Source organism: Misgurnus anguillicaudatus, chromosome 18 (genome assembly GCF_027580225.2).
Source record: "Misgurnus anguillicaudatus chromosome 18, ASM2758022v2, whole genome shotgun sequence".
NCBI lineage: Eukaryota > Metazoa > Chordata > Actinopteri > Cypriniformes > Cobitidae > Misgurnus > Misgurnus anguillicaudatus.
In genome coordinates this window covers 1,871,736-1,891,989 of record NC_073354.2, presented here as the reverse complement: position 1 = coordinate 1,891,989, position 20,254 = coordinate 1,871,736, and the positions used below count along the sequence as shown (strand labels likewise).

General features: G+C 37.6%; 1 protein-coding gene across 1 annotated transcript in view; it reads left to right on the top strand.

Moving 5' to 3' along the window:
• Positions 1–18,337, top strand: part of LOC141350411 (uncharacterized protein C14orf132) — a 46,809-nt gene extending 28,472 nt beyond the window's left edge. The window contains exon 2 of the mRNA XM_073855497.1: positions 16,451–18,337. Within this exon, the coding sequence (XP_073711598.1) occupies positions 16,451–16,678 (228 nt within the window). The 3' untranslated portion in view covers positions 16,679–18,337. The remainder of the gene's footprint in view (positions 1–16,450) is intronic.
• The last annotated feature ends 1,917 nt before the right edge of the window (positions 18,338–20,254 follow it).

Sequence of the window (20,254 nt, the reverse complement as noted above, 5' to 3'; positions counted from 1 at the left end):
TAAGTCAGAAACGTTTCTGCTGTGTCCTGCTGACAGGTGCGGTGCGCGTGCAGCAGCTGAAGCATATTATATGTCCTCCAAAGCTTAGACCATCTCATTTCAGTTCTTTTCGCTGACTTCTGAGGCTTCCACCTTGAAAGACTGAGTGCTGACCTTTTAAGGTCGCATGCTTAGCAGGTCGCAGCCCTTGAAGCTTGCGGCGGGTAGTGCGCTCTTTGGTCATATATTGTTTGTATAATTTTTTATGTTTGATTTAAATGATGCACAAGATTAAAGGAAGATATTTAATCAGAAAACGGAGTATGTGGATTGCTTTGTCGTATACGGAGCGAGTGAAACCAAAACTGAAACTAAATGGAAACTATGTAGTTTTAACAGTTGTACAGCACAGTGTGAGTATTTTACTGGAGACAACAATTGCAGATCGTTCTCTTCCATGAAGGCCGATGTAAACATATAAGAATATTAACATTTCCCAGATTTATTGCTTTTCTGGACTACAAATGCAAGTTGATGTCATACTAGGATTGCTTGGCAAAGATAATTTACAAACCGCATGGATTATGACTTCATCCCTGTTAGATTAAATTATAAAGCCTGGATGGTATGAACAGTTTGACCCCTGCTGCGTGCGCACCCGATAGTCATTCAATGTTTACAAACCTTGAAAGGGTCTATATGCACTGTTGGCCATGATGAAGTTTAATGATTCATTGCACCGCCTACCACGGTCCTGCGACGTTAGATCAGCAATGTCTGCAAATGTTATTTTTTTACAAAATAGAGTAACGCGAGTAACAAACTCATTTTAATTTCAGTAATTGTAATTGACCTTTCGCCGGCCCCTCCCCCAAAACAGCCATTGTCCAATCACTCATCACAGCAACCGTTACTATGCGAGCACCTCCGACAAACATTAATGCCCGCGGCGTTTGTAAATCGGACACTAGATAAGTTACTCCGAGAGATTGTATGGAGGAGTTGTGTTCTTTCCATTCCCAAAGCCGAAAACACAACGTTAACATGTTAGATAACGCTAGCTACATTAGCTGCTGTTGTGTTGGGACTTTCAGCTCCCCAACTTTATTTTTCGTCAGTTTACGACAAAGTCGAACATAGCGCCCTAACAATCAACTTTAAATAATTTGTTTTTATCTATTATGTAGCATTTTATGAACAGAAAACCTACCCCTGAGTTTCCCAATCTCGGAAATGCTGTGCAAATTTATTATATTATATATTTTATTTATTATATTATCTGTTCTGCAACTTTTAAGCCAAAGCAATTTCCTATTTGTGAATTCTGGTTATCACCAAAGGAAATAAAACATTATGATTCTCAAAACGGCTATCCTCAAAACAACAGAGAAATGTTAGTTAGCTTTGATTGGCTTTGAAACACATGTAGGTTGAGCTAGCTAACATACCCTTGTATTTTAACAAAATAGTTAATCGCAATAAACATTAATAGACCATACCATATGAAAGAGAACTTACCCGGCAGTGCTAGAGCATGACTGGTTCACAAGGCTGTGCTGGTTGCATTTAAGTTACAGGTCATGTGGTTTCTCATTTTTTTGCGTGAGACCGGTAAGCATTAGCCTCGATAGTAGTCGTGTCTCCTTCATTGGGTATTTTTATATTTTGAATATATCCCTCCACTGCATACTGTAACCCCTTTTGCCTCGATCTGGAGGATATCGCGGAGGTATTGCTCCAAAAAAGGTCACTGACAAGCACGGGTATATCGCTTTCCGTCATGGCAATCTGTCGCGCTGGTCATTTGTTTGTCGGAAGTAGCAACAGTAACTAAGAGGGGTGGGGCTCGGCGAAAGGCTAATTGCGTTACTTGATTTAAAAAAATACTTCATTACATGCTTGTTACTGCTAAAAGTAGTGGAATTACAGTAATGCGTTACTCCCATCACTGCATACTATGCACTATTCACTTAAACTATGTACTCAACTGCCTAGTTTCCCAACCCTGTTCCTGAATGCACGTCAACGCTATAGATTTGCAAACTTTTCTATTCAAAAACACCTGAATCCACTAATCAGCTCATTAGTAGAGTCTCCAAGATGGGCACAGGGGTCACATCCAAAACGTGCACTGTTGGTGTGCCTCCAGGAACAGGGTTGAGAAACACCAGTGTGTATTTTTTTAAAGAGAATTATCATTCCAAATTGACCACTTAACGTTTTTTTTTTTTATAACCGGAAGTATAAGCTGTTTCCCAGATGAGGGCAAATGACCTCAAATGTAAAGTACCTGTACAAAGGAAGACATAAATCAATTTGTACTCTGTTCTTTTAATGTCACTGTTAACTGTTTAATCCAACATAACCTTAGGCACTGTAAGACAGAAGTGTAATTATCTCTGCAGGTGAGTTTTTCTTACACTGCATGTGATAGCCCAACCTGTCTTGCTTTGTACACTTAAAATTATTGGTTGAATGAGTGCATCATCAGGGTACTTAAAGTGCACTTCTTCTGTGTAAATGTACTAAATGTACTCATGCGATTTATACTAGAATATGGCGTAGAATAGTGCACAAGCGATTTGGAATGCACCTTTATTCTCCTCAGCTTTTGTCTGCTATAACATAAATAGGCCTATCACACTTTAGGAAATATTTTTTGTTTTTCCAGGCCTTTAAAATAAACTTAACTATCTAACTAATCTTGTAAGCTAAAAGTTAATGGTAATACTTTTCAATTAAGGTCCATTTGTTAAAATGGTTAACAATGTAATACTTCTAAAGCAGTTATTATAGTAATGTTTATTTCAACATTTTCTAATACGTTTTCTAATAAAAATTGAAAGGTGTATCCTACTATTATCTAACATGAACAGTTGTATAACAGTAAAAAAGATAAAATATAGCTGCAAGCAGCAATTGCGGGCCCAAGCACCTTCAGCGAAAAGAGCACCTAAAGCACAGCACGCAACATACCCCAGGTGCATCAAGCACACAAGGCACAGCAATCACAGAGCCGAACCACCGCAGTGCAGAGCAACAACAGCAAACATGGCAAAAATAGAACATATGTGAACTATAGACAGGATGAGAAGAATTGATGAGGAAGAACAAAACCTTAATAGTAGAACCTAATACATGCCTCAGGTGGGATTCAAACCTAAGAACTCAGAATCTCAATGCATGTGATTTACTAGATGCGCCACTCAGTTGACACAGTTGAAGGGGGCAGCAGAAAAGAGCGTACACATCTGCGAGACAGTGAGATTGAAGACAAGAAGATCATTCTGTATAGTAATGCTATACAATGTAATATACAGTCACATTAATATACTATGACAAATAGACAACATCACAGGCACAGGCAACTTTGGAGTGGTATTTCTAAGAAAGAGAACAGAATATCAAAAATCTATTCAGTCATTTCTGTGCGGATTACTCAAAACATTATACGAGCAGAACCTGGCATAAAATAAACACAAATTGTAAAATTGTAAAAATAATTTACCATATGCGTTACAATAACACATAAACAGAGTGTTGAAAAATGACAAACGAGGTATCGTTGCGATCGACATAAACCAGTGAATCCAATTTCACAAAGAAAATGTATATCAGACAAAGTATTCAGAAGTTATAAGCAGTTCTGTAAGAACTGTTATAGTTTATAAACCCTAGGTGGCGCTGTACTCTGACTTCCCAGGTACCTTTAGGACGTCATGTCGAAGCTCCCTACCCTATTTTTGTGTGGATATGTCCAATAGTTCAAAAGATATAACAATTTATGACAAATTTCAAAATGGCGGGCAGGTGGTGTGGTCAAACAATGCTACATATCGACAGATTCGGCATGAGACAAGGAATCCGTAGACACCAAGATCATAATTTTCTGACAAACATTTCAGTAGTTATGGGTTAGGGGTTTGGCATGGATCCCCAGTTTATGGTCAACATGACATGTACCAAATTCCATTTAAATTGATTGAATAGAATGACCGAGATACAGCTTCAGAACCATTTTTGCATCAACCTCATTAAGTTTGTGCATTAATTACTTTTGAACAAATATAAAAATCTAAATTCTGTTCAGTTATTTCTGTGCGCCTCACTCCAAAGATCACCTGTGCCAAAATTCATAAGGATTGAACCAAATTTGAAGGAGGAGTAGCGAATAAACTAAATATTGTCCATTTCAAAATGGCCGCTACTGTAATGGGTGGAGTCTTACTGTATGGCATTAAAAACAATAAGCATGAGGAGAGCAATAACATGTACTAAGTAGAATTTTTAGAGTTATAAAGTTAACGCTAGAGACCCCACTTTTTGGTCACATTACTTTTTAAGACCACCACTACAACTGTGCCAAATTTCATCATTTTCCTACTTACGGTTCATAGGGATGCCATAGACTCCCATTGGGGAAGAAGAAGAGGAAGAATAATAATACTGACAATTCCAATAGGTGCCTCAGCACCTTCGGTGCTTGGCCCCTAACAAGTACTTTAACTATCCTCCTCCCTTCAAATCGGCTTCCAAAACCACGCCTCCTTCAAAACGCATGAACATGCACAGACCAGAAGCCCACTCATGTGTCATTCAAACTTTGCAGTACAAAGAAAATAACATTACCAAAATAATGAACATAAACAACTGTTTTAAATCGGCATGAGTTACAGCACATTTTCTGTTGTGTAAATGTAGTAGTTTGCATATAAAAACATAAATATTGTGACTTCCGGTGGCTGGGCACGAGCGATGCACGCCTAGAACAGAGCTCCGTCTCAAATGTCCGAAATTTCGAGATAATATCCGTGCTTTCAGAATTCAATATAGATTATTTTGTACTTAAGTATCCCTGGAAATGTCTGGTTCAAAATCCGCGAAGAACAAACCCCCGCAAGATGAAACAACAACGAAAAAGAAATGCAAAGACGGGCCTAATGAAGACTCGCCGAATTCAGCCATTTTAATGGCTTTGCAAGAGCAAGAGGAGAGGTTTGCAAAAAAGGTTAAATTAGCAGTAAGGGAGGTAATGGAGGAGGTACTTTCTGGAGAAATCCAAACCTTGAAGAACATGATTGAATCCTCTAATTCAACAGTTAATGAACTACGACATGATATCACTCGTCAAGCCGAACTCTCGAAATCGCTAGAAGGGCGGATGGATTCTGTAAATGCAAACATGCGTGCAGTTAAACAGGAGGTCAATACGCACCAGCAGGAAATAATGAATCTCCGCGATAAACTGGTCGAAATGGAAGACCGATCCAGAAGAGGTAATGTCCGACTCGTGGGTCTACCTGAGGCAGCGGAAGGCGAGAATGCCGTTCAATTTCTCCAGGAGCATTTACCGAAGTGGATCCCCTCCCTTCAAGGCGGTGGAAAGGTAGAAATCCAGCGGGCTCATCGTATTTATGCCAACCGTGAAAAGACAAATCGCCCCCGAACGCTCATCTTTCGACTCCTTAGATATCAGGACAGGGAGCGAATTCTCAACGGAGCCAGAGCACCCCAGCCGGAAATAATCCATGGAGCCTCCAAACTTCTGTTTTATCCAGACTTTAGCAACGAAACGGCTCTAAAGAGAAGGTCTTTTGACAGTGTGAGAAGGCAGTTCGCAGACAAAGGATTGCGTCCATTCCTTATATATCCAGCAATTCTGAAAGTGAAGTTCAACGGTACGCTACATCACTTCAAGAATGCAGAGGATGCTGCAAAGTTTCTGGTGGTAATGGAAAATCCCTCGTTTTCAAGGTCTGGTACACCGAGTACTTCGTTTCCAAGTGCATTTGATGACCAGAAAAACCCGTCAGCTGCAACTTCAGAATCCAGTTAATCGACAATTGGGCCCAGTTTAAACTGATATGATGGGTTGCACAGTATCATTTCTGATATTTATTGGGACTCGGACGGCAGACGTGTTGCTTTCGATAGCCACAGGCAGTAAAACTTTGATTTTTGTTTATTTTTTTCCACCCAAAGAGAGAGAATTTTACGCCTTATCTCTTGCGGATGGATGTTAATGTTCTATCTTGTTATGTTTATATGTTCTGTTGCCAAAGCATCGCTATGTTCTGTAACTTTATGGGTAAAGTATATCTTTTCAGTATTTTTGTCATCATATCTAAAACCTTGTTGAGACCCACTTATATTCTAAACATAAGGTTAAAACACTCTCTATGAATATACCTGTTAATGTAATGTCGTGGAATGTCCGCGGCCTAAATTCGCCGATTAAACGTACAAAGTGCTTAGAATTTCTTAAACGTAAAAATGTCTCGATCGCTTTGATACAAGAAACACACTTAAAAACTAACGATATTCACAGATTTCAGAATAGATTCTATAAATGTGTAGTTCATTCTTCTGCTACAAATAAGTCTAAAGGTGTTGCTATTCTGTTCGATAGGAAATTAGGAGTAACTGTAGATAATTGTGGAAAAGATAATGCTGGGCGGTTAGCATATGTTGCTGTAACAGTTCATAATGTTAAAATTTGTTTTGCATCAATATATTGCCCAAATATACCTGATCCCGAATTTTTAAGTGCAACCTCAGCCACGCTCTTAGACATGCCTGAATACTTAATGGTAGTTGGCGGTGACTTCAATCAAGTATGTAATAAAACTTTAGATAGATCAGCAAATATCTGTTCTAATTTGGATGCACCTTATGGGATCAATACATTTATTGCTGAACTAAACATTATTGACGCCTGGCGTCTACGACATCCCCAAGTGAGAAATTACACATTTTTTTCTTGTAGACATAAGACATTTTCCAGAATTGACTACATTTTTATTTCACCTCAGTTAAATTATTCAGTAACAGTTGCAGACATTCTTCCCATCATCATTTCAGATCATTCTCCTGTGATATATACTTTTGAACTTGTAAGGAATCCGGGCAAACATACACATAGATGGCGTTTTAATACAAAGCTTTTGCAGAACTCAGAGTTCCTAAAGCAATTGAAAGCCAATCTCAAAATGTTCCTAGAAATTAATTTAGAGTCAGCATCATCACCACAAATACTTTGGGAAACAACCAAATGCTTTATTAGAGGGGAAGCTATCTCATTTGCCTCTCATATGAAGGCATCCAGAAATTATAGAATTACACAGTTAGAGAATAAAATTCGACTATTAGAACAGGATCAAAAGCGTCAGTTTTCTGACCAAAAACAGACGTCTCTTTTAGCTTTAAAATTTGAATTGAATAATCTATTAAAATCCAAGGCAGAATTCGCAATCCACCGCACAAGAGCGACGTATTATAGTCAAAGCGAAAGCTCAAGCAGACTTCTAGCTGCCAAAATAAAGCAAAATGAATCATTTTCTATTATTAATGCAATCGAAACTCCATTAGGATCGGTTACCTACGATGCAGAGGAAATTAATGCTACATTCAGACATTTCTATTCTAATCTTTATGAAGCCGAGACATCTTTTGATCCAAATGCCCTTAAGTCATATCTTTCAAAGCTCAATTTACCCTCCTTATCCAGAGATGAAGCCGAACTCCTTGATGCTCCACCTACTATTACAGAATTAAAAGATGCTCTGTCCTCAATGAAAAGAGGTAAATCTCCGGGACTAGATGGGTTTCCCCCAGAGTTGTTCCTGGAACTATGGGATAGCATTGGACCACTACTTTTAAATTCAATCAACTATGCTTTTAACACTGGTTCATTTCATCGTGATCAAAACACATCACTTATTTCTGTGTTGCTTAAGAAAGGCAAGTCTCCTCTGAATTGTGGTAGCTATAGGCCAATATCTTTGATTACAACAGAGTTAAAGATTTTTGCTAAACTTTTAGTTAAAAGGCTTGAAGCATCTGTAAGCAAACTAATACATTTTGATCAGTCTGGATTCTTAAGGGGAAGACTTGCATCTGATAATGTTAGACGTCTTTTGCATATCATCCATGCAGTTGAAAAGGATACTTTACCAGCAGCCGTTTTCACTTTAGATGCGCAAAAGGCCTTTGATCGGGTGAGCTGGGAATATCTCTGGATAGTTTTGGAAGAATTGGGCTTCGGGAAAGCCTTCATATCTATGGTCAAAACACTTTATACTAATCCTTATGCAGTTGTATTAACGGGTAACATTCTATCAAAGTCATTTCCTCTGCATCGTGGTACTCGCCAGGGCTGCCCTCTTTCCCCCTTACTTTTTGCACTGTCGGTTGAACCGTTAGCACAGTCAATTCGATTGGATTCTCTAATAGCCCCTATAGTCATAAAAGGAACACAACATAAAATTTCTCTCTATGCTGACGATATATTATTATATTTTACTAATATACATATCTCCATAACCCAAATAATAAAAACATTTACCAAATTTAGACAATTTTCAGGTTATAAAATAAACTGGGACAAATCCCTTCTTGTACCCTTGAATGTCGCAGCTAAGTGTCTCACATTACCAAATATTCCGCATATTCAATGGCATGTCACAGCGTTTACTTATTTAGGTTTAAAAATAACAGATTTTTCTAATATATCACGTATAAACTATGACAAACTTAAACTTGAAATCTTTGCAGATATACAGAGATGGTCTAATCTCAAAATGTCACTGCAAGGTAGAATTTCAATAGTAAAAATGAATATTCTTGGCAGGTTGAACTTTCTTTTTTCAATGATACCTCTACCTCCACCTGTAAATTATTTTGAGGAACTGCAATCTCGGATTTCTGATTTTATTTGGGATGGTAAAAAACCCCGTATTCGTCTAAGTACTCTTCAACGAATGAAACTATCTGGTGGTCTAGCACTGCCTAACCTCAAATTGTATTATTGGTCCTTTCAAGTGAAATCATTCACAACTTGGTGTGACACAGACTCTGTACTTCCCTGGCGAAATATAGAACAAGAAATTGTAAAACCTCATAGAATTGAGGATCTGCTATTTGCTGGACTTAAACCTAAATCAGCACACAAGGTTTTTGGCCCAATTATAGGCAACTGCCTGCAGGTTTGGTCAACGGTTCAGAATCATATGGGTTGCACTACTAAACTTTGTGATCGCTCCCCCATATGGTATAACTACAATCTATTGCAAAACTCTGGCCCATATTTTAATGCAAGCTGGGCGTCTAAGGGAGTTTACATTCTGAAGAATTTGTATGGACAAAATGGCTTAAAATCATTTCAGGACCTCAAAGTAGATTATTCTCTTCCTGGATCTTCCTGGTTTCTGTACCTGCAACTGAGATCAGCCATAAAAGCTCATGGAGTTCCCTGGGATTCGCCATTGTCTGTGCACCCTTTGAGTCCATGGATTAATTCTGGAACATCATGCACTGGACTGGTGTCTAGAATATATACACAACTAATCTCAAAATGTGATAAACCTCTGGGAGTGATTGAATCATGGAATCGTGATCTTAAGGAGAGAGATATAGAACTGGACTGGGGGAATGTATGGAATAATGTGAGTTTTTCATCAAAGAATCCTGCACACCAGTTGATTCACTTCAAGTTTATTCAGAAGTTCTACTTTTCCCCATACAGACGTTTTAAAATGAAGCTTACGGATACCCCAAATTGTACAAAATGTAATCTGAATACGATTGGTACTTACTTACACATTTTCTGGGACTGCCCAGATGTCTCTAATCTTTGGTCTAAGGTTGCAATATTTCTTGAGGATATTTTGGGCTTCCCAGTCCCTAAATGTTTAACTTTATTTTTATTTAATGATGATTCTTCTTTTAATATCTGCACGAATTTAGCTTCTAAGAAAGTAATATTTGCTGGTTTAACTGCTGCAAAAAAAACTATCATTCATTCCTGGTTTTCTCCTGGACCACCCTCCATAAAAGAATGGTATAACTATTTTAGAGACATTGTTATTATAGAGAGATCACTGGCTGTCATCCACAAAGCACGATGTACAACTCTCGATGTTTGGGACAAGGTTATTGTTGCGCTTCTGAAACCACCTGTTTTTCCCTGAATTTAGCACATAATTAAGTTGGGTCTTAAAGATCCTTATTTCATTTATATTTATCTTATTTACCTATTTACTAATTTATTTAGTTTCAAGGCTTTGGCAAATGTATATAGTTGTTTTTTTTTTTGTTGTTTTTTTGTTTTTGTGTTTTATTTAAATTTTCAATATGATGCCTGCTCTATGTCCTTGACTACCCATATGTGCTACCTGGCAGGCACAAAAGGATGTGTACATTCTGTGTGTAAAAAAAAAAAAAAAAAAATTAATAAAAAGTTGATCACAAAAAAAAAAAAACATAAATATTGTTATAAAACGGTTAGTTCCAATCCTTGATTCTGATTAGTCAATAGTTGTGCTTTATAAATAAAATAGATAAAACACTGCTTTGACCGCTTCACCCAACGGTTCTATTTATCACTGTGCCCTTAGCAAAACCTTTAGCAACCACATATCGGTTTGTTTTTATTTGAGCTTTCATGCATATTACACATTGGAATGTTGTTGTTCACAGTCAGGGACTATTTCTTTCTAGTGGAAGGAATGCGTTTATTGATTTAACTTCATGAAAGTTGCACTAATACATTTTTTTTACTTTAATATTGTGTGGTAACCGTATTCTAAAAGCAATTAAGGTACTCAAGGCAAGTGCTGTATCGTGAATAAGTAACAGCTGAAGGGGTTGCAGACACTTTGCTTCGCGTACAGCACAGCATCTCGTACCTTATTGCTTACTTACGCCAATTTGTAAAGGTACACAAACTACATAAGCAAGACAATGTTTCATCAAAATAATTATATCTTGAGTCCATCTAAATAGAATCATACTGCATACCTAATTTTCCAAAAGAAACACTGCAACACTTTCAGACCCTTTGCCTCCTCCAGTTGTTCCCATCTCGTGGAAAAGCAGCAGAGTTACAGAAGTTAACGTTTGAACGTTCTGACATGCAAAGCGAAGCGCACATGTGACTGAGCAGAAAGAATAGCTTCGTCTGTCATTGGTCATGTGATTTCTACGTTACCAACGCAAGCTTCAAATCGAGGCTTCATCTGGGCACACCCATTTTTGCTTGACACAAGCTCCAAAGCTTTGTTTCAAATGTAACATCACTACTGAGCTAACATTACTGTGTAAAATTATTGTATACAACATTTTTTTTGTAAAAATTACAGTATTAAAGCAACACTAAAGAGTTTTTGCTCTTTGCCCCACCTACAGGTTGGAAGCGGAATTGTCCATTACCACTGTCGTAAATAATTTAGCCTTCTGCAGCAAAGCTGGCTCTGATTGGATTGTATGTCTGCCGTAAAGCAAGTTTTTGTAGTTTTCACTCAAACTACAGGACCGCGACCCGACGGTTGGAAACTTACGGTTTTGGTCAATAGAGGGCTGCAAAGCGAATGTAAAACTGCCGTTCACCCTGTTTCGAGTGGAAGAACGACTTAAACTTTATTGGAAACGTTTTTTTAAGGTAAAAAAACTCTTTAGTGTTGCTTTAATGGGTATTACTGGCAACCAGCTGCCAGTAACTTACTGTAGATTTGACATTTATGTTATTTACTAGCAACAGTTTGTTCAAATTTAAATGAACATGAAACATTTCAGTCTTGATCTTCTACAGTAAGTTACTGGCAACCAGCTGCATAATTATAGCAAATTTTTTACAGTGTACAGATACTTAAATTCTTGCTTGGCTGCCAAATCCGCACGATGGTGATCCATGCTAAACTTTTTTATTTTCCAAACGGCATTTGATCCAGAGGTTAGTTTAGTCACTAGTCAGACAGATAAACAAGCAAAGACTGGAGGTTAACTTTGGGCCAGATGCGTTACCGTGTTTGTCTGATGAAACAGCTATGTGAAAGACATACAGAAAATGAGTTTTCTTTGGTTTTAACTAGAATAAAACCATGTATCATTAAGGAAGACTGTGCTGCACACCTAAGTGTTTTAGGTAACACAGCTTTATGTCATGTTTAAAATGGACTGTCTGGCAGATGCTGGCTTTCCATCTGAGTGGCTTATCTTAAGAAACAAAGTTCAATGGAATTACTTGTTAGCTGATGCTGGTAATTATCAGCTGACCACTAGTCACCAATGTCATGCCTCCTCAAAGACTTGAGTGTCCTCAACCGCCAAGTTGAAGACATTGATGGTTGAAAGGATAAATATGCACCCATGGTGGGGCCACAAGCCTGTTCAGCACTGTGTACCGACAAGGTACTTCAGAAGGAATACTACTTTTTAGAGTTCACTGCACATTGCTTCATTTAATGCTCTGATTCATTTGTTGTAGCCAGAGGAATCCTCCTCACACATACACATAAATGTTAACATGAGGAGGTTTTCTCCCAACTGCCCCGCTAATATTTCATGAGCTGTTATCTGACATTGACAGATGCTTCCGGGTCATAGGATCTAGGAGCGGGGAAACGAGAAACCATATTAAGCGCACCCCAGGAGTAGAAAGTTCCAGGTAGTAGGCTGCATAATAATTAATCGCGATTAATCATTTGCAAGAATAAGTGTGTGTGAACTGTGTATAATAATAATTATTTAATAATAATTATGAACATACTTTGATGTCAAGTAAACATAATAAGTATGCATGATAACAATAGTGGAGCTTGCAGGGTTTTTCCTGACTCAAAATGAGGTGGAGGTGGTGCTATCCTGAAAATACACTTTTTACAAGCAACATATTTTTAGTGTTTTAAAGAGCAACTATCGTCTGATTCACGATTTTACATTTCCTTTGGTGTGTAAGTGTGTATTAGTACATGCTAACGATATGCAAAAGGTACAAACCCCAAAGTAAACAATAACAAGAGTAACGAGCATGTAACAAAGTATTTTTTTTAATCAAGTAACGCAGTTACAATTATTGAAATTTAAATTAGTTCCTTACTCGCGTTACTCTATTTTGTAAAAAAATGAACACTTGCAGACAAGACATTTCTGATCTTACGTCGCAGGACCATGGTGGGCGGTGCAATGAATCATTAAACTTTATCACTGCCGACACTGCGTATAGAATGAACATGAAAAATCTAAACGGGACAACATACCTTTGTTTAAAAATTGTGTGTGAGTCATAATCCATCCAGTCTCATGTTTGTAAATTATCTTTGCCAAGCAATCCGAGTATGACATCAACTTGCATTTGTAGTCCACAAAAGTAATAAATCTGAGAAATGTTAATATATTCTTAGATGTTTACATCAGCTTCATGGAAGAGAACGATCTGCAATTGTTGTTTCCAGTAAAATATGCACCCTGGGCTGTAAACCCGTGTTAATTAAGCGTCGCCGTCCCGAATACGGGACACCTAAGTTTGGATTAATATTGTTGATGTAAATTTTAATCTATCACTACAAACTATAGATCGTTGGAAAGGTCTAAGCCTCCAGAATAGACATTTCAACAGTGTTTTATAAAATAGACTATGTAGGGAAAGTAACTGATTCATTTATGAAGAGAGTGTGCATCAAAAAAATTATTTTCTGCTAAATGTCACTGTCCCACCAGCAGGACGACTACATTTACTTTAATGTTTGCATATGAATTCTTATCTTATCATGACAAACTGTATATTGTTTGAAAGCTCCAAGAGTGTAGATTTAACTCAATAGGGTGGGGTGACGCTTAAAAGGTTAAAACTCCATAGTATGTGTGAGTGCACATTTAGTTTTAGTTTTGGTTTCACTCGCTCCGTATCTGACAAAACAATCCAAACCTTGAAGGGGTCTATATATCGGTCATATGATTCAATATGATTTATGTAGGGCTGAGCAATTTGGCAAACAATTGAAACAGGATTTTTTGAGAACATTTGGACCGTTTACGATTTGAGTTTCCTTTTTTTAGTATTTAACTTAGACTACACCAATACCGCAGTAACATTATCTTTCCAATAACATTCCTTTTACAGTTTTTGCCTATTGCGTACACACTTTTTGCAGAATTTGGCTCATTATGTCAAAACTCTACACACAAGCCAATCAGACATAGCACTTGGATAGTATATATTAATACAGTGTAGTGCCACAGGGTGACCACATTTGAAGCCCCACCCCCCCCCCCAAAAAAAAGGGTTATAAATATATAACCCATTTAAAACTCATTCAGGGCTCCAGACTAACTTTTTTGTTGTTAGGAATATTGTACCCCCTGACTGAAAATTTTAGGAGCACCTGCAGAGAATTTAGGGCACACCTTGAATCAGCCTGCAATGCAATTATTCACATTTTCCCAAAATAACTGCATTACTGAAAAATACTAAATAGACTTTATGCAGTTGCAGCACATGTCATTATGCACAATTGATGAAACTTTCAGATTAGGAAATGTTTCTCATCTTCTATCCAGTTTTCCTTCACTGGACACTAATGTCTAAAACCTTTATTCTCATCTATAATGTTTTTGGTGTTAATGTAGGCTAAAAGTTCCCCCACTCTCTTTGTCTCTCATCTCAGCAATGTCTAATTTTAAACCTGCGTGTGTGCGTCTTCTCGCGGTTCTGAGATGTGTTGACTTTACCCGGCTGCGTAGATCCATCGGTAGATTCAACTGAGCTAGGGCTGCAGCTATGGATTCTTTTTGTAATCGATTAATCTAGCACTAAATCGAACAATTAATCGAGTAATCGCATAAAAATTTTGTATGTGTTTTTAAACAACCAAAACCAAATAATGCATAACGAAAATGATGTGGCTGTAAAATGTTCAAGCGTTTTGCTTTTATTTCTAAAAAAACAGAGGTATTTGGCTCCAAAAAATAAGCCTATTTATTTCAATTTTTACCCATTTAGTGTTTATAAGTGCCAGTGCCGACAATTAAACACTTTAATTTATTAATATGCACAACAGGTTTCATGCTGTAATCTAGCCCTGACATCAAAGTAAATATCTGGTTTATGTACATTTCTACACCTGCAGCATTTACCATTAGGCTACTAACATATAATAAATCATTTTTGGGGTGAGCCTATTTGCTATGGTAACAACCTGTGTGTATGCGCGCACGTGCACCTGTGTTTGTATGTGTGTGTGCACGCGTTCTGCGCGTGAGGAAGAGTGACACCCCAGTCAGACGTTCAGTTGCTTCATTGCATATTGGTACGGCAGAAATACATATATTCATTTTCAATAGAACGCTGCATTTGGTTTGCATCACTTGCATTGCGGTGCATTTTAGGTCAAGAATCCGTTCGAAAAATCACAACATCACGTCCCGCTGTATACAGTGAATGCATGCTGAAATTATTGTTGCGTGGCTACATAAAAGTTTAAGCATATGTGATGCATTGCGCACTCGGTCTGACTCGCGTGAGAGAGAATAACTTCCTTATGCTAAACTCCAATAAGACAAAGATTATTATTATTGAACAAAATATGTCAGATTACAAGTTGCTCATATATGATTGCACTGTGGTGCCGTTCGTTTCAGCCCTAAACTGAGCGCATGGTGACATTTAGCAATTGACCCGTCATGCAAATAGGAGGTTAAAACCTGATCGCACATTCTGTATTTTTGTCACGAGTGCCCGCAGATGCGTTAGTACTTGTAAAAAAAAAATTTGGTCGCAGTCGGAAACCCTTGCTGCCTCCCTATTGCCTGGTGCCCCAGAGCCCAATCCTATCTAATCCGGCCCTGGGATAGTAACAACTATGCCTAAATGAAACACTAATTGCTAAAACACTAAAGCTCGTTCTCTGAACCAAATTTCCAGTAGCCTAAACCCATTTGTCAAATAATTAACTTTTGGAAAAACCTTAAACAGGTTTTGGTAGTTAGACACTGTTTGCAAATTCATGCACTCTTTTTGCAAAACTCTAAACACAAACGTTTTACTTAAAAAACATTTCACACTGCAATGCACTTGTTTTGGAAAATGCCTAAAGCGTCATGAAAGCCCGCTGTTTCAGCTCCAGTCTACCTCACTATCATTTTGAAAAACACATTTTGTATGTTCCTCTCATCTGACACAATCAATTCAGTTCATAGAGATCTCTACTAATGAGCTGATGATTTGAATCAGGTGTGTTTAGTAAGGGAGACATACAAAATATGCAGAGCATATAACGTTGAGAACAACTGATCTAGAGAACACCAGAAAAAAGTTATTAAAAGTTTTTGAATAGACCAATACGTGTCTTGGAGTATAATCATTGGTGAATGCTAATTCACTTACTAGCAACCAAACAGAGTACCCTAGCAATCGTTTAGCAACTCCTATATCTATGCATCAGAACATTGTAATATGTGTTTGTTAATTTCAATTTTGCTTGGATTACTTTAATTATAGTTTGATGTGCTTTCTGGAGTGTCAACATGTTAAATGCTGTAAAATGACATAACATGGCAAGATATTTTTTATAAAAGTGTTCAGCTGAAGAAAGGAAGTCTTATAAATCTGGGCATGAGGGCAAGTAAATTCTGAGAGAACTATTTCTTTTCTTTTTCGATTTTAACTTTGGACTGACCTTTTCTTTCTCATCCTCAGATTCCTGTAATGACAGGAGCTTTTATGGACTCATCGCCTCATGATGACTACAGCACAGATCAATCTCTGTTCAACTCTTCAGCCAGTGTCCACACTGCCGTTTTGGCTGCTCATAACCAGGAAGAGGAACAGCCTATGTCCCGAGATGCCATCTGGCTGTGGATCGCCATTACCGCCACCATCGGGAATATTGTTGTTGTGGGTGTGGTATATGCCTTCACGTTCTGACCTTCAGAATTGGACCAACTGTACTTTGGAAACATTTTATCCCTGAAATAAAGGGACCTGGGCCCACATCAAACACGGAAAATTTACACATGTTAGTTGTTTGTTTGTTTTTTATGCTGAATTGTATTGACAACCACCAGAAATTATTTTTTAATCTTTATAGTTTTCACAATGAACGTTTTAACTAGATTGTTTAATAACAAACAGTGTGAAGTGATTTAATTTTGCTGATTGACTAATACTGCCAGACTACTGCCAAATAATTTGTAAATGTATTTGCTTTTAGTAAGTAGCCTAATAATAATATACGCTGTAAATGTTTAGAGGGCAAACGCTATTTTCGTACAGTTATCCATCTACTTTTAAAAGCTTTGATTAGAAAATTGAATGTATAAACTACACATTCCGATTTGGGTAACTATTTATGAAATGATATGAAAACAGGGAGAGCTTTATATACACTGTTATGTCCAGAACATGAACTGAAAGCTTTATATATATAAAGTGTTTAAACTTAAACTTGTGGAGCAACCAAGTCATATAATCCTGTAATAGCACTAACGGTACACTTTATAAAGGGAGTTTTGTGGATATTTTAGTGCCCCAGGATACTTCAGTTATAGACAATCTCTTATCTCAACTCACAAAACACAAATTTCAGTTTATGACATTTAAGAAATACACCCTATCAAGCTTTTAATTAAAATATCCATAGCAGTATGTGATTAAACTAGTAAATCATTCTGTCCACATACTTGAGGATGGCAAGTGCAGCTTATGTTTAGTAGAGGTCAAAGTTTTGCTCTTAATGAGCTCAGCTGACAATGTGGTGGTTGCCATGGTGACTGTTTCATCCTCTCTGGAAGAAAGAGCCTGCAGGTCCTTATCTCACAATCAAACATCTGCACATACAGTATCTACTGTATATTAACTGCCTGCTGGTACAAAGCAACTGTCCAAACATTACATTTATTTCATACACTTTTTCTATGAAGATCCTACTAATGATATATTGCGCTTCAAAGCCTTAAACTACAAATAAAATGGACCAACAATTCCTGCTGAAGACCAAATTGACCAAAATAAAAGGCATGCTGGTTCAGGTTGATTTGCAATTTGTTGGGGACAGTTTAGCAAGGAACGAAATGTGTATCAAAAATCAATGAATCAATTCTAGAGCTTTAATTTGAATTCCTGTTTACCAAGAGAACATACAGTATATCAGTCAACATTTGTTTCGACCATAGTACATCATCAACAGTCGATAAGGGTTTTTATGAAAAGGTACAAAAGGTGCTAGAACTAGTCAGGTAGCATTTTCTGTTTAAAACAGGGAAGACTATACTAACTGTGTTAATATACTCTTGGTCCTCCTAGACTTACTGTTGTTGTTGTTTTTTTACCAGCTCAAACCACCATTTATTAAAAAAAATTTGTCTAAACCTTCATTTAGAAGTACACTGCAAAGTAAGATACAATGTATTTGTTGTTTTTCTTAGTAAAATGCTGTATGTTGATGTTTAAAGGCCTGATATTTAGTGATATAGAGCAAAGGGACAACAGTGTGTTTACCTGAATCTTGCACTGCTACATGTTCTGTTTTGTATTCAAATAGTCAATGAACAACAGATGTGTGATGATAAAAAACTCCTCATCCGGTCTGAGGGTGCTTATTTCTCTTACTGTAGGCTAAACTGAGAAAACAGTAAGCACTAGCGGGGTCAGCAGTAAGCACAGCAGGATGAAAGTAACAAAGCAGTTTTCTAAAGAGCCCTGACTACATTTTCATTCCAATATATGAAAGCCGGGGATGTAGTGGGGCCTGGAGAAGTGGGTATACTCTTAATTTTGGTCCCAATTTTTTTAAAGCGTCCCAGCAATAGATAATATAGTCAATATAATCTTTAGTCGCGGTCACTTTAGACTTTGAGAATACCAATATTTAAGAGCAGCTCATCAGTATGATCATTGGCTTCGTCCATTTGTGCTTTTCAGTAGGGAGAAAGGTCACGCGGTGACATAACTGTTTTGTACTGGTCACAACGCTCCACTTGATACGAATTAGCAGGTCAGACTTGAACTTTGGTATGTAGCGACCTGAGAAATATTGTTGCACGAGCTTGTGTTCCCAGTCTGACACATTCGCTTGCTTATGAAGTTAAAGGGACGAAAAAGTCAAGTGTGATTTTGGCATGTGAAAAACGCATGGAATACTGAGGTAAAGAAAACCTAAATGAAAACTGTGTACATTAAAGTTGACTCACTGTGTGTCGTCGCCGTCACAGCTGCGCGCTCTACTTTAGTCTATGGTCACAGTAGCCACAACTACCAGATAAAGATCCATGAAACACTCCCAGGAGGTTCACAACAAGATTACAATTTACCCGGGATATGTTGTAATGTTGGCTGTAACAACAGTTGTCAGAGGAACCCCGAACTACAATTGTTTTCTATTCCAAAGGAGTTAGATCGGCAGAATAAAGTCAAGTCAAGTCAAAATGTATTTATATAGCACCATTTATACAGGCAAGCTGACCAATGTGCTTTACAAAACAATAAAATATCACACAATAAATTAACCAAGGAAAATTAAGAAACAGGTTGCAAATTATTAAAAGCAACTGAGTAAAAATATGTTTTCAAGCGTGATTTAAAAACTGACAGGGAAGATGCAGAACGTACGTGGTTAGGCAGACTATTCCATAATGTCGGGCCCGCAATGGCAAAGGCACGGTGACCTCTATGTTTTAGTCTGTACCGTGGTATAGTATCTGACCTAAGATTTCTTGGAGGATTGTACTGCTCTAAAAGCTCAGATAGATAAAGGGGGGCTAAGTTATTTAGACAATTATAAACAAATAAAAGAACTTTAAAATCAACTCTAAAACGGACCGGCAACCAGTGAAGGGGTGCTAAAATCGGAGTAATATGATCACGTTTGAGAGTGCCTGTTAAAAGTCGCGCTGCTGCATTTTGGACTATTTGAAGACGTGTAAGAGTTGTTGAGTTTATTCCATAATATAAGGAATCGCAATAGTCCAGTCTAGATGATAGGAATGCGTGTATCACCCATTCAAAAGCTTGGGGGCATAAAAAAGGCTTCACTTTTGTCAGCATATGTAAATGAAAAAAGCAAGATCTGACAACAGAATTTACTTGCTTATCCAGATTCAGAGAACTATCCAGTGAAACGCCAAGATTTTTCACACAAATATTTACTGGCAAAGAAAGTGTATATGCATCGGGAAGCTGGTTTAAACTACTTTTAGTAGGACCGAAAAGAATAAGTTCCATTTTATTTTCTTTTAATTTTAGGAAGTTAGCAGACATCCAATTCTTTATTTCATCTAAGCACATCAACAAGTGCTCAGGTTAATTTTTTCCTGTCCGTTTTATTGGCACATAAATCTGAATGTCATCTGCATAGCAATGAAATGACACATCAAATTTTTTAAATATGGATCCCAAAGGGAGCATATAAAGGGAAAAGAGCATCGGAGCCAGAATTGAGCCCTGAGGGACCGCCCACCTAAGGGGAGCAACGGAGGACATAGAGGAGCCAAAACGGACAGAGAA